The sequence below is a fragment of the Serinus canaria genome, assembly GCF_022539315.1.
Source record: "Serinus canaria isolate serCan28SL12 chromosome 7 unlocalized genomic scaffold, serCan2020 HiC_scaffold_29, whole genome shotgun sequence".
Classification (NCBI taxonomy): domain Eukaryota; kingdom Metazoa; phylum Chordata; class Aves; order Passeriformes; family Fringillidae; genus Serinus; species Serinus canaria.
The window spans coordinates 2,488,240-2,501,209 of NW_026108147.1; the positions used below are offsets into that span (position 1 = coordinate 2,488,240).

The window sequence follows — 12,970 nt, forward strand, 5'->3', positions numbered from 1 at the left end:
CGCAGGACAGGACATATTTATCATGGCAAGTGACAAACTGAACATAAAATTAAGCAACCCACTTCCAAAGCCTTGTCAGGACAGCCATTAAAAACGCAGTGCCTCACAAGCTGACCCAAATTTTCAAATGCTCCACTGCTGTTTGATTTCAGGTAACAATTAGGCTTTGCTGTTAAAACTACAAATTCTTTTACATCTGCTATTCTGCAGCCTTCCATTTTTAAACAAGTGTCAGAAAGCCAACTCATAATAAACTACAATTTCCCCTTCTTCCCAGTTAAAATTTGCTTGATGCTGTGAAGACGTTTCACCTGTGTGAACATTTCTCTGTATGAAGTCCCACGAGGAACTCCAGGTGCTCGGAGTATTTTATCACTGCTCTCTTTCTCAGCATTTATGTCAGATGATTGTGGAGGGATAGGTGGGGAAATAGATTTACTCACTAATACTACTCTCCCCAAATCAGCCTAAAATCTGTTATTCTTTGATTAGGCCAGTGAGAAGACCTTATGATTTGTCACCTGAACTGCAACATTCAAGGGCCATTTCCATCTCACCCCCCATCTAACCTTTTAAATAGAGGTTACAGTTCCACACAGCCAAAATTGAATCAGTTTGAACAGTCTCAGTTACCTGAGCACTACTCATGGAAAAATTGCTGCTAGGTGTGTTTCATGCTTTAAACAAGCAGTGGCCCTTGTGGCTGAGGCACTGCTGGTTTGGGCAGACAGAAGCACAGCTCTTGCCTCCAACACATCCTGGATTATATTTCCGGGTTTTTTTTTTTTTTTCCTTCAGTTTTTACTGACATACTGACTACAGATTAACAGGACATAAAGCTGAGTATCTATACTGGTCTACAAGTAGAGGTTAGACAGTATCCTTCTTCTTCACCCTAACAAAGGTAGATTTTATCAGATTGCTTACACCTGTGCTGTGCAGAGAACCTCTTTAAGATGCACAGCAGACCTTTTAACTCCCCGTGCGTGCCTGGGAATGCCCTGAAGAGCAGTGACACACACGGTGGCCAAAAGGTTCCCCCACCTCACCCAAAGGTGGCTCTGGGGCACAAATATTTCAGCCTCTGCCTTTATTGAAAATGCAGTGAGTTGTCCCACAACAGGCGACCAGAACACTGCCACTTCAGAAGCGCCTTGCTGGCAGAACGTTTCTAATTAAAGTCTGTTTTTTGAAGCACTCAGATTATTTGACCAGCTCTGAGCAGAGGTAAACCTGCCTATGCCAATGTGTTCGGATGCGTGTGAGAACAGCAACAGGCACAGAGGCAGAGCTGAAGGAGCAAAGTCTTGACAGAAAGCCAAACCAACAACAAGCACCACCCAACCTTCAGGGGCAGAGGAAAACCCCCTCGGAACGGAAAACACCTTTCCAAGCTGCTCTTTTTTCTTTATGTGAGGAAAAAGTAGTTTAAAGTGATGCGAGCTGCAGGTTATTTTGGATTTTTACCTCACTACAAGCGGACAATTCCCTCCACCACACTGAAAGTTCCCTTCACACCTGGCCAGCATTCTGAAGCCTAAACCAGCACTCCTGCATGGGACCCTCAGGGGAACAGCAGCTCCCGCTCTCAGCTCTCCGGGAGGAGCAGCAGGCCCCAGCGGTGCCCATTCCCTGTCCTTTCTCCACAGCACGGCGGCGGGCCCCGGTACTTACAGGCAGAAGACGTGCTCGCACTGCCCCAGGGACACGGGCTCCCGCAGGACACCGGCGCTGTGGGCAGAGCAAGGAGAAACGCGGCACTTTTAACACACACAGCAGGGGCCGTGGAGGAAAACGGGGTAGGAGGGGAAGGGGGAAGGAGGACATCCATTACCAGCGGGAGCAGATCAGTGCCCTCTCCAGCCGCCCCAGCGCAGCGCGGGTGTGGGACCAGGGGTGCTCGGGCGGCGCCATGGAGGGGGCAGCGGAGCGGAGGGAGCTGCCTGGGGCCGGCTGGTTGCCCGAGCGTCCGCGCAGCGCCTCCCTCATCGCTTCTCTCACAGCGGTTCCCTCATCAGCTCCGAACCGAGCCCTTCCTTCCCTCAGCGCTTCCCGCCGCCGCTCCGAATCCCCCGCTCGCCGTCACTGCGCAGGCGCGAGGGCGCGCGCGCGCTCCCCGCCCTCAGCGTTTCCCGCGCGCCGGGAGCGGGGCGGGGCCGCCCGTGAGGGGAGAGGCGGGGAAATGGCGGGCTGGGCGAAATTCGGAGCGGAGAGCCAGGAGCTCGGGGTCATTTAAGGTGTGGCAGGAAAAATTGGGTGTTAATGTCTTCACGTGCAGCTCCATGGGTGGGAGTCTGAAGTAATTACTGGGAAAATAGGCTTAAGGAACGAATAGGTCTGAAAGAATAGCTTGACAGTCTTGACAGTCTTTTTGTCTCTAAAGTCAAACTGCGGGAACTTGTTACAGTTTAAACTTCCGAACTTTAGGGCAATGGCAGAAATGTCTCCGCACAAGTTTCTAAGTCTATGCAGAACCCAGAGCGTCTGAACTTCCGAACTTTAGTGGCAAATGACGATACAAGTTCAAGCAGCTTGAAGCCATTTCCTCATGTCCCATCGCAGTTCTCTGGGGGCCCAGCCCGACCCCCCGGCTGTCCCCTCCGGTCAGGGAGCTGTGCAGAGCCACAAGGGCCCCCTGAGCCTCCTTTTCTCCAAGCTGAGCTCCTTTCCCAGCTCCCTCAGCCTCTCCTGGTGCTCCAGACCCTTCCTCAGCTCCGCTGCCCTTCTGACCTGCTCCAGCCCCTCGATATCCATAGTGTCCTGAAGTGCCCAGAGCTGGACACAACACGTGAGGTGTGGCCTCACCAGTGCCCAGCACTGGGGAAAAAATCACCTCCCTGCTCCTGTGGCCATACGATTCCTGATATAGGCCAGGTGCCATTGGCCTTCTTGCCTACCTGGGCTCATGTTCAGCCGTTGCTTCTGGCACCTTTCCCAGCTTTCCAGCCTCTCTGCCCCAGCCTGGAGCTGCAGGGGGTTATCCTGGCTGAAGTGCAGGACACACTTGGCCTTCTTGAACCTAATGCCATCAAGATATCACAACAACACCCAAATCAATCTCCTACCCAAACCTGATGCTCCTATGCATGCCTTCCCAGTATCTGTGTATCTATAACAAGCATGTCTAACACAGCATAAACATAAATATCTGGCAGAGATACCTCACCAGTCCCCGTTATTTCAGGTTTCCAGGGTGGTTTTTCCTTCAGCCTGTTGGTCCTGCAGCACCCCAGCCACAGCCCAATCTCCCACTTTTGCAGCTTGATGTTTTTTAGGTGGTACCTACACAGAGATGCAGCCCCTGCCATCCCTCTACAGTGTAATTACTGGAGCACATAAAGTAGTTATAGCAGGAATTTATCACTTTCAGGTAGAAATACTCCTGGCCAAGTAAAAGATAGAGCAGGAATGCCAGGAGCAATTTATAACAGGCTTACTGACATTTCACGTGGAGAAGCTCCGCCAGTGAATAAGCATCAAGCCATAAATCTCAGAGAAAACGTGATTAAAGCGAGCAAGTTATTCTTTGAGGGAACTTCATCATAAAAGGACATGGCGGTGTGGAGCTGCAAAATTGGGTTTGTGACAGTCGTAGAAAACAGCCATCAGAGGGGTGTCCCAGCCTTACCCTATCCAGACAGAAGGAGTTCTACTGGAATGGGTGTTAAATCAGGGCTGAAAGTATTTCTTAATAAGTTATTAATGTCTTATTATTAATGTCTTCCAAGAGGGAGGTTCTACAGTTTTCAAGGGTCACACTCCCCTGCTTTTGTAGCTTGTTCCCTCCACGGCTCCTGAACACCGGGGATGGTCTAAAATGTGAACTTTCTATTTTTTTTTCTCTTTCTCAAGGGAAGGCTAAATATTTATCTTTTTTACTAATATGAGCCAGAGGTGCAGCAAAGTGGGCTCCACATAGGATGTGAAAATGTGAAATATCAGCACTTTGGAGAACGTTTGCTGCTGTCCTCTGGAGCAAAGCTGACACATCCCAGGGTGAAGCAGCATCACGCTCTCAGCACTCGCGGTAACTTGCAGTCCTTATCAGTGAGAGAAGAATCCATGGAGGGGCTGCAGGGTCACTCAGCAGCCTTTGCAGGTGACAGTGCCCTCCCGGAACCAGGGGCAGGGAGGGATGAAAGCCAGCCCGCCCATCCCCTCCTTTCCCCGGCGCGGGGAGCGGGGCTGCCCGCTGCCATCAGCGCGCTCGGATCCAGCCGGGAGAAGTGCGGTGTGTCTCTGGAACGGGCTGTTCTTTCCCGGCGCTCAGGGAAGCCCCGCTGCGTTAATAACACGGCGCTGTGTCCCCTCTGCCGACAGCCCGGCACCTCCCAGGGAAGAGCAGCAGCCGCGGAGGCGAGTGTGGGAGTGCAACAAAAACCACTCGTGTTACAAAGCGCACCTTGCGAGGGACACGTGTGGATGGATGTTCGCGGGCAGCAGGCGGGCTCGGATGTGTGTCTGACAGGATCTGGGTGCAATGAGCTGCTGCGGGGCACAGCATCCTCCTTTCCTGGCTTGGGAGAGGGAAAAGGGGCAGGCAGAGGTGCCCTGGGTGTGCTGCTCAAAGAGGAGTTTGTCCCTTCAAGCCAAGGGACTTAAGTCCCTGAAGAAAATAAGCTAAGAAAATAAGAATAAGGCTTAAGAAAAGAAGAATTAGGCTTAAGAAAATAAGCTAAGCCTGTCATTTTTCCCTTAAGAATGAAGAATTGACAAGGGCAACCTTAACTTTAAGCTACTCCCTGTTTCTTGGCTCATCCTGTGCTCCAAAAACCCAGCTCCCAGCAGCTCCCCATGCACCAGGGATCCTGGAAGATGGCAAAAGGCCTCAGTGCTGAGATGAAACTTTAACACTATTTGAAGCATTTGGAGCAGGTTACAAACAACACTTGATCCATAGATCTCTTGAGTCAACCTGGCATTTATGTTCACAAAATATGAGATGCCAATATATACTGTATAGCACAGTAAAGCAGATAAGTGCCTCCTCTTCCTTTCCTCCAGCTGAAATATGTTTAGTGTCTCTCTCAATAAATCCACAGATGCAATAGTTTCCATTGTGCTGAGACATTATGTGGGAATTTACAAACATTTACAACTAAGTTAAACTAAGGCAAAGCACTGCCCTGGGCAGCCTGCATCTAACAAATACTTGTGTTCAAGAAAGATGTAAAAGTCACGAATGATTCATTCCCCTTAATTTTATAAAGGTTAAGGAGCTGGCACTCTTGGAAATCTAAGAAATGTCTTCTTCAGCAGTGAATTACTGCAACCAATTGGACAGTCAGAGCAGAAAAAAAAAATGATGGGGGGGAACAGAGGGAAGCAAGAAATATATCCCTAAATTTGGTTTATGCGGTATTTAAAGTACAAGTCAAGCCATTCCAGGCAGTATAAGGCCCACAGACTTTAAAATAAATTTGTTGCATGACAGAAAGCCAGTGGAAGGGTTTCAGCAGTGGTGTGATATAGTGAGGCAGCAGCGTTTGGTGTGTGCATGAATCAGCAGCTCCACACCCCGCTGAGGCAGTGCTCATCCTCACTGTGCTGGGCTGGAAATGGGATTTCCAAACAATGCTGGGCTCCAGAGCCAAAGCCATGCTGAAGGATGGCTCAGCTCCCTGGCTGACAAGGCAGGGAAAAAATCCTCACCTAGCTCGTGCTTCATTTCGAAGCATTGCCCATCTGGTAAAGGCCTTTTTATGGAAATCCACTGCTACCTGATATTTTATTCATTTAGTGAAGCTCCCCAGCTGTTTTTCAACAAATATACAATTATTATGGGATTCATCGTGTAACGGGAAGGAGCAGAGAGAAGCAGTTCCAATGAGTCTTGTAAATCTGTTGTTTTCCTAGGGGTTAAAAGAGCCAAAGCTCCCTGAAGAGGGGATCCCTCTGCTCTCATCCACCTGAATACAGAGCACATCCTGAAATCTCTGCACCCTGCCAGGAAAGGCTGCTCAGCTCGACGTGCTGACCACCCACAGCAAGTGACAGGATGGATCCTCTTCATCAGAAGACTGCAGAAAAAACTGGAGGAGGTGCAGCCTCATCTTTGAATTCCCTCTCTTCCCAAATGTCTGAATCACAGGCTTTAACAGGCTTAGTTTGCTCCTCAGGCCACCCCTCTGGGGCCAGTTTTGCCCCACACCCAAAGCCCTGTGAGCTCACGGTGGTCACAGAGGCAATCGTGGGCTGCAGTGCTGGTTTGACAGACATGGGGCTGCTGAGATCTTTCAGGGCAGGAATTGATTAGGGCTGTTAGACTACCAAATTTTAAGGTCTCAGATACTGAGGGATTTGATCCCTCAAAGGAAATAATAATGATAATTTTAAAAAGTCTATTACACTTTCAGACTAAGCAGCACAGTCAGCATTGCATTACAGAGCATTAAATTATTCCTCAAGTCTTGATAGCAGGAACATCTGCTGGTGTTAGACATGGCATTTTTAATTAAAGGCAGCAGCAGAGAAGCCTGTGGTTCATTGGTTCTGCTTTCACTGTGTGAATTGCTAAATCCAAAGGGCACTTGTACAAAAGATTTGGTCAGAGCACACGCTCTGGGCCCAGCACTGCAGAAAAGCAGCAGAGGTGACAGGTAATTTCCACCTGCCCATCGCCCAGCAGGAGATCTCTGTCAATGCTCATATGGGTCAAAAACTGGGGGGGATTTTACAAAATTTAAATTACCCTTCTGTTTTGACCGGAAAAGGGATTTCCTGCAGAAAGGCAAGTAACAGAGAACAGCAAAGCATGAGAAACCCTGTGCCCAGCCAGGGACCATGTTCACACCTTTGCTGCAGTAACTGCTGATGCTCCCTTGCTCCAGTGCTGGAGTGCATGGAGAGATGGCACAGACCCTCCCTACCAGGTGAGGGTGTCCCCCAGAGTTTTAACTTCTGAAGGGAAAATGTCTGAACAGGGAATAATGTGCATCCCACATCAGCTGCCCTCCAAGAACTCTGGCTCTAAGCAGGTCAAGCAAGACCAAATATCCCCATCAGTCCTGGGATTTGAGGGATTTCAGTATGGCTGGAAAATGCCCAAAGCCTCCAGCAGGGTGGGTACATCCAAGACAGAATCACCCAAAAAACAGCCTTCTTGCCCTCTTCCAGCTACCACCACCCAAGGCAGTCCCACTAACCTGGGTCAGGCCAGGCAGTCTGCTTCGATGGGACCCAGCCTTTCTTCAGTAAAACCTGAATTTAAATCTGGGAGATGGCAGGTCCTGACTCAACTGGGCAGATGGGCAGAGCTGAGGAGCAGAGGGAAGTTCTTGTCTGGGGCTGTGGATGTCAGAAATGTCAGCCCCATGGACACGTGTGGCTGCCTTCACTTTGGCACCAGGGGGCCAGGATTTCCCTGGAGCCCCACAGATGGTGTTTGTTTGCTCAGCCACCATGAAAAAGGAAAATATTTGGTGCAAGCTGCTAGCAGACAGAGACAGACATATGGTCGGTGCGAGGCGAGCCTGGCTGCTCAGGAAAACACAGTCAAGGCTCTGCAGTGGCTTTTAGATGTTGGATTGCCCTTGAGCTGAGTGGGAGACAAGTCCACTGAAGAACCTTAGTGCAGTTTTTGTACTGCTGTGGATTGAACCCTCTTATTAGTCCTCATCTAATTAATCTTATTATACTATCCCTATTGTGGTAGAATTATTATAATTAACCCACTTTTAATTTATGCAAACCTCAGCTCTGGCTCAATGCTTGGAGAGATTCACCCTGGTTTGATGTCTGTTCATCTGGCACACACAAAACACAGTTTAAAAATGACAGAGACCATTAAAGGCAATTACTTGTATTTTTAGGCCTGGTGGAGTACCAAAGTGCAGGTGCATCATTGCTTTTGTTCTTTTCACCTGTGAGTGTTTTTAAAAGTATCATTGCAGCTTCATGCCTAAGGGAAATCTTTGGGAAACCCCCCAAAAATCAAATTCTTTTTATTTCCCTTCCAGTTACATTTTAAAAATGCATACTGTAATTGTTTCCCAGATATCAAGGCCTATTTCTTAATCAGGACTAACCTGCAGCTAGAGCAGCACTGGTGACCTCCATGAGGTCAGTCAGGGACATCCACACTTTCAGTCAGGGCTTAGCACCTCCAGTTCCAGCAGGATAAAGCTGATAACCAGGACTGTGAGTGCTGGACTACCTTTGAGAAGAAATCTGCTGTGATTTCTTAGCAACAAACCTGCCTCACTTTAAAAAATTCAAGTTATTTTGGGGGCTAGAGAAGACACCCCCACTTTGCCTGAGTGCTTGAGGGCAGAGGCAGATGCTGTGCCCAAGCACCAAGATTGAGGATCCCTGGGCAGGGAAGCTGTGTCACCACCAAATTTAGAAATGATCTGTGGAGAGGGATGGAGCCAATCTGGCATGAGCTCCACACCCAAAACACCAAGTATGGTCATGTTGGTGCCCTGCCAGCCTTGCTCTGGTGCACAAGTGTCTCAGCCCCCCCCCCCTTTTAGCTTGAATAAAGTCAAATTAGGGGGAAAAACTAATACATCAGCAAGGAGTGCAGCTGGCATTTCTGGAGAATATGGAATATGTGGGTAATGCTCCCTTAATTTAAAATTAAATGCTCCTTCCCTGCTAAGCCTTCCTTCCAAAGGGAGGAGCAGCAGGCTCCAGCATCCCACAAAACCCAAGCCTGGTGCTTTTTAAATGGGAAAGCCAGAGTTGAGCTGCAGATAACAAGATAAGGAAAGCCGTGGAGTTACTGCAGAGATCCCTGGATGCAATGCAGCAGCTGGGAAGTGCCAGCACTGTGCCCTGCACTGGGGCTGGAGGGAGGGCTGGGGGTGGCAGAACAGGTCCAAGACCCCCTGGTCTTGCTTTGCCCCTCAGTGCTGATTTACTGTGTCAGCACACGACAGATTTTGTTGGGCTTGGCCTGAACTGTTGGGAATCCCTCACGTGGAGAGATCCCAGAGTGTTTTCCTGACTTGCATCCTGGCTGGAGGAAGCTAAAGAACAAAAGCCACAGCACATCTGTATGTGTTAACAAGTTATGGATTCTGCAAATAGGTGAGGATATTATTTTTTTCCATACTAATCCATACTAAATCCAAATTAACATGATAGCAGCTCCTGGTGATTTATGTTGTTATAGTAAATAACAGCAACTGCACGGCACTTAGCTGATGATTAATGATCCTTATTTACAGTGTGTTCAGCCCAGGTCTGCAGTTTACACTTGCAAACATCAAAGGAGAGTTCAGCTTTCCTTCTCTCCTGTATTTTGATGCCACGTTGTAAATCCTGTGCCAGCAGCCTCGGATTTCAGCTGCATTTTAATCCACAAATAGGATTGCCATAAAGTTCCAGAAGAAACAGTGGTCTGACCTGTGAGCCACGGGGGCTGTTTCCCTCTGGAAAACAGAGGAAACCTCTGTTTCCCTCTGGAAACCCTCTGGGAGCAGGTCTGGCTTCTCCAGGCTCTGCAGGGAAGAGAGCCAAACTGTGACAGTGGATGACACCATCACACCCCCCCCTCTGGGTTAGCAGGCTCTGTCACTCAAATGTACCACACTGCAAGCACAACCACTATTTCTGTGCTCTGGTTTTGCTGTAAACCCTCCTCTGGATCCACCCGAGGGAAGCAGGATGGTTTGTGAGCTCCTCTGCCCTCCCAGAGCCAGTGCACCTCCCCAGCCCTGCACCCTCAGTGCCCCATGCTGGGATACCCCAGCCCTGAGCCATCCAAACCCTTTGCACAGGCTCCTTTTTCCTGCCCCACTCTGCAAGTGGGGGTGGGAAGGCTCTGCCACAGACCCTCCTGTTTGCACTAGGTGGGTGCTCTGCATGTCACAGCCTGGGTGGATGGGAAAACAGCTTCCACATCCTAAGGTGATTCCAAGGACTTTATAAGCTCACAGGCTGGAGTGCTCCCCTTACACAGCCCAAGTCAGCTCACTCCATAATTCCTGCTTGAGCCAGAGCTCAAGAATGCCAAAGGGGCTGGGAGGGAAGTACAACACAGCAGCTTTGATTTATCAGGATGAGGCTGGTGAGATAATACAGGAACTTAGCAGTCCAGGGGGGACACTTGCCTCTCCCATTTCACTTGCTGGGAGAAGTGGTGCTCTGTTATTCACAGGGGCACTAGATTAGCATCACATATGAGCTGCTTTCAAGCCCTGAAATCACCCTGTGTAGGATATTCACAGTGGGAAAATGACCCCTTACAACATCAAGACTCTCCAAGGGAGCTGTGAAGGTTTCTTGCTCCCACAGGTCACTGACATTCACCCAGGAATGACATTTTCCTGTAGGCTGGCAGAGTCATGTGGTTCACGAGAGTCTCCTTCAGCTTTATTTTCTCTCTTTGACAGGATTTTAAATAAGAATCTGGGGGAGCAAGCTGTGGTTGCACAGCCTGCTGCTGTCCAGAGCAGCTTAACTGCAGGCTTTGCCAGGGACTTCAGCTAAGGCTCCAGACCAAGGACCATACTCTAGACTCACAGCTGGCTGCTTTGGGGATGGAATTATGCTCAAGGTTAAAGTTCTTTTACCTCATGTAACTCCACAGAGATGGCTGAGGGACAGCCAGAAGTGCTCTGGTGTTTCTAGCAATTCCTAATGTTTGCATTGCTAATTTTTTAATGAGTTTTCTTAACAAAGTCAGCTCTGTTGCTTTAACTTTCAGGGTTCCTGGAGGCAGGGTACATTTTGGCAGTGCAAGAGAGAAATGTCATGTACAAAAAAGTGTGAAAAGCTCTTACCTTTTAGAAGCACCTGGATCTTAATTGTTTTCCAGCAACTGTCTGTTGGAGAAAATTGCTCTTACAAAGCTGAAAAAGGTTCCTGTGTTTCTCCTCTGGGAGCTCTTCCCCAGGGGAGGAGCAGGTCACTGTTGGTGATGCAAACCCTCATGTATCAGCTCTGGGACCTCACAGACATGGGTCACCAGGCAGGCTTCAGCTCTGGGCTGCTGGCCCTCTCAGCACGTGTCTGCTTGGAGCTGCACTGATGTAATTAAAGGTACACTACTAATTGGATGCACAACCCTAAGGGGACTCCTTTAATTGCATTTCAATCTGGTTGGTATCATTTGAACCTAAATTCATTGCTGTCTTGTGCAGGAATAACCCAGCTGGGTCTGGTTATGGAGAGGCAGATCATCCTGCTTCCTCCTCCCTGTCACATGCTGGATGTGCTTCAGTTTGTTTGTCTCTGGCTGGGAAAGAGGCAGTGCACACTCAAGCAGAGAGCTGGGCAAAACCAACCAGGACATGGAGAGTAGAGGGCTGAGAGCTCACCTTGGCCTGCTCATGGAGGTAAGAGCCTCATATATTCCCCTGTCTTCACTTGGATTTCATCTCATGTGTGTTACCATAAATTGTCGTGAAGACCTGAACTTTTTCCAAGAGATTCTTCATTTCTACCCAACTTGCAGGTCTAGTGAGAGCCTCCTCACTGCTTAACACCAAAGCACCTCCAAGACTCTCAAGGCTGGGGAGATGGTGGGGTTGTTGCTTTGAGCCTTACAGCTCATGGGAGTGCTGCCATGTCCTTGTCTCACCCCCAGCACGGGGCCCTCAGGGTTGCTCTCCCTTGTTTCCAGAAGGGTCTTCCAGCAGCATTGAGCAATGAAGTGGAGGCTACACCCCCCAGGATGAGCACTTGGGAGAGGGAACGGCTTCCAAGTGTTGCAGGCACAAGGATCTGTGTTCTTCATCCCAGGCTCAACCAGTGGGACCCTTCCACTCTGGCACGTGCCACCATCCAGGTGCTGCAGGGTTGTACCATGGCACAGGGCAGCCTCCAACCCCAAAACTCTGATACTCCCTGGGATGATCTCATGCATTCTACAGATATTTTGAGGAGTCAGGTCTGGCCCAAAATGGGCTGCACTCACCATTCTGCTCTCCATTGTGCTCCCTCCTTCCCAGTGCTGTGTATGTGAGTAGCATGAGGAGCAGAGCCAACAGCAAGAGCTGGCTGTGTCCCTTACTAATGTTCTTCTTATTATTTCAGTGCCATCCTCCTTCTTTCCATCCTCTCCCTGAACAACTAAATTAATTAGAGTGATTTTTTTTCTTTAAATACTGCCATGGAATAATAATTCTCGTGAATTCAATTTTTTTTGTCATTCCCCACTGCCGCTTTTCTGTGTTGGGCTCACTTTTAATATGCTGTTGATATTTTGTTAGAGCTATACAAGATCACAGCTGTTGTCCACAAAAAAAGAGTAAAATCATGCTATGTGCTGTTGCCATCCAAAACCCATTTTTCTTTCTCCACCAGCTCACAAAATAACCCTTCCACTATTAACTGAAGAGACATATATTTTTCTTGGCTTGTAAAAAGCCCAAAAGCCTTCCAGCAACTTCAGTGAAGCTGCAGCAATGGAAGAAGATGAAGCTCCTCCAACAGGCTAAGCTCTATTGTGAGCCTGTTATGAGGATGGATCCCTCAAATTCTGGATCCCAGGAGTGACTCCTCACAGGCTGCAGGTCTTTGGGCACCACCAGCCCCTAAGCTCCAGCAGTCACTGAATTTTGTTTACCTGGATGTGTTTGTCTGAGCTGTAAACATGTTTACTGAACTGACCCTGTAACAAAACCACTCCTGCAGCTCTCATGAAAGGACCAAAAAATCCCATTAGAGACCTTGAATTTATATTTACAATATTTTACTTAACACTGGCTCCTCTGAAGAGTTTTCCCCAGCCCCTGCCAGACCCTTTCTGACCCTGCCAAACCAGCCCTCAGTGGCCATTTGCACCGAGAGCAGAGCTAAGGAAGGACCAGGCTGGAGCAGCACGAAGTGATAAATGCAGGAGAGCCAGGATGGAGATTTGAATCACTGTCTCCAAGTCCACAACTCAAATTACAAACCCGACTTCAATCAGCCTGCCAATGCACAAAACCAATTCTGCAACTCCTCCTTGACTCCCTGGCCCTGCTTAGCGACTGCCCTGCCTCTCCCTGTGTTAAATGCATTTTAAACGAAGCCGGGG

At 49.0% G+C, this 12,970-nt stretch overlaps 1 protein-coding gene across 1 annotated transcript in view; it reads right to left on the reverse strand.

Annotated features, from left to right (window-relative positions):
• BARD1 (BRCA1 associated RING domain 1) overlaps positions 1-2,098 on the reverse strand; it is a 38,517-nt gene extending 36,419 nt beyond the window's left edge. The window contains exons 1-2 of the mRNA XM_050987621.1: positions 1,835-2,098; positions 1,675-1,731 (exon numbers count right to left, since the gene is read on the reverse strand). Of these exons, the coding sequence (XP_050843578.1) occupies positions 1,675-1,731; positions 1,835-1,989 (212 nt within the window). The 5' untranslated portion in view covers positions 1,990-2,098. The remainder of the gene's footprint in view (positions 1-1,674; positions 1,732-1,834) is intronic.
• Positions 2,099-12,970: the final 10,872 nt, after the last annotated feature.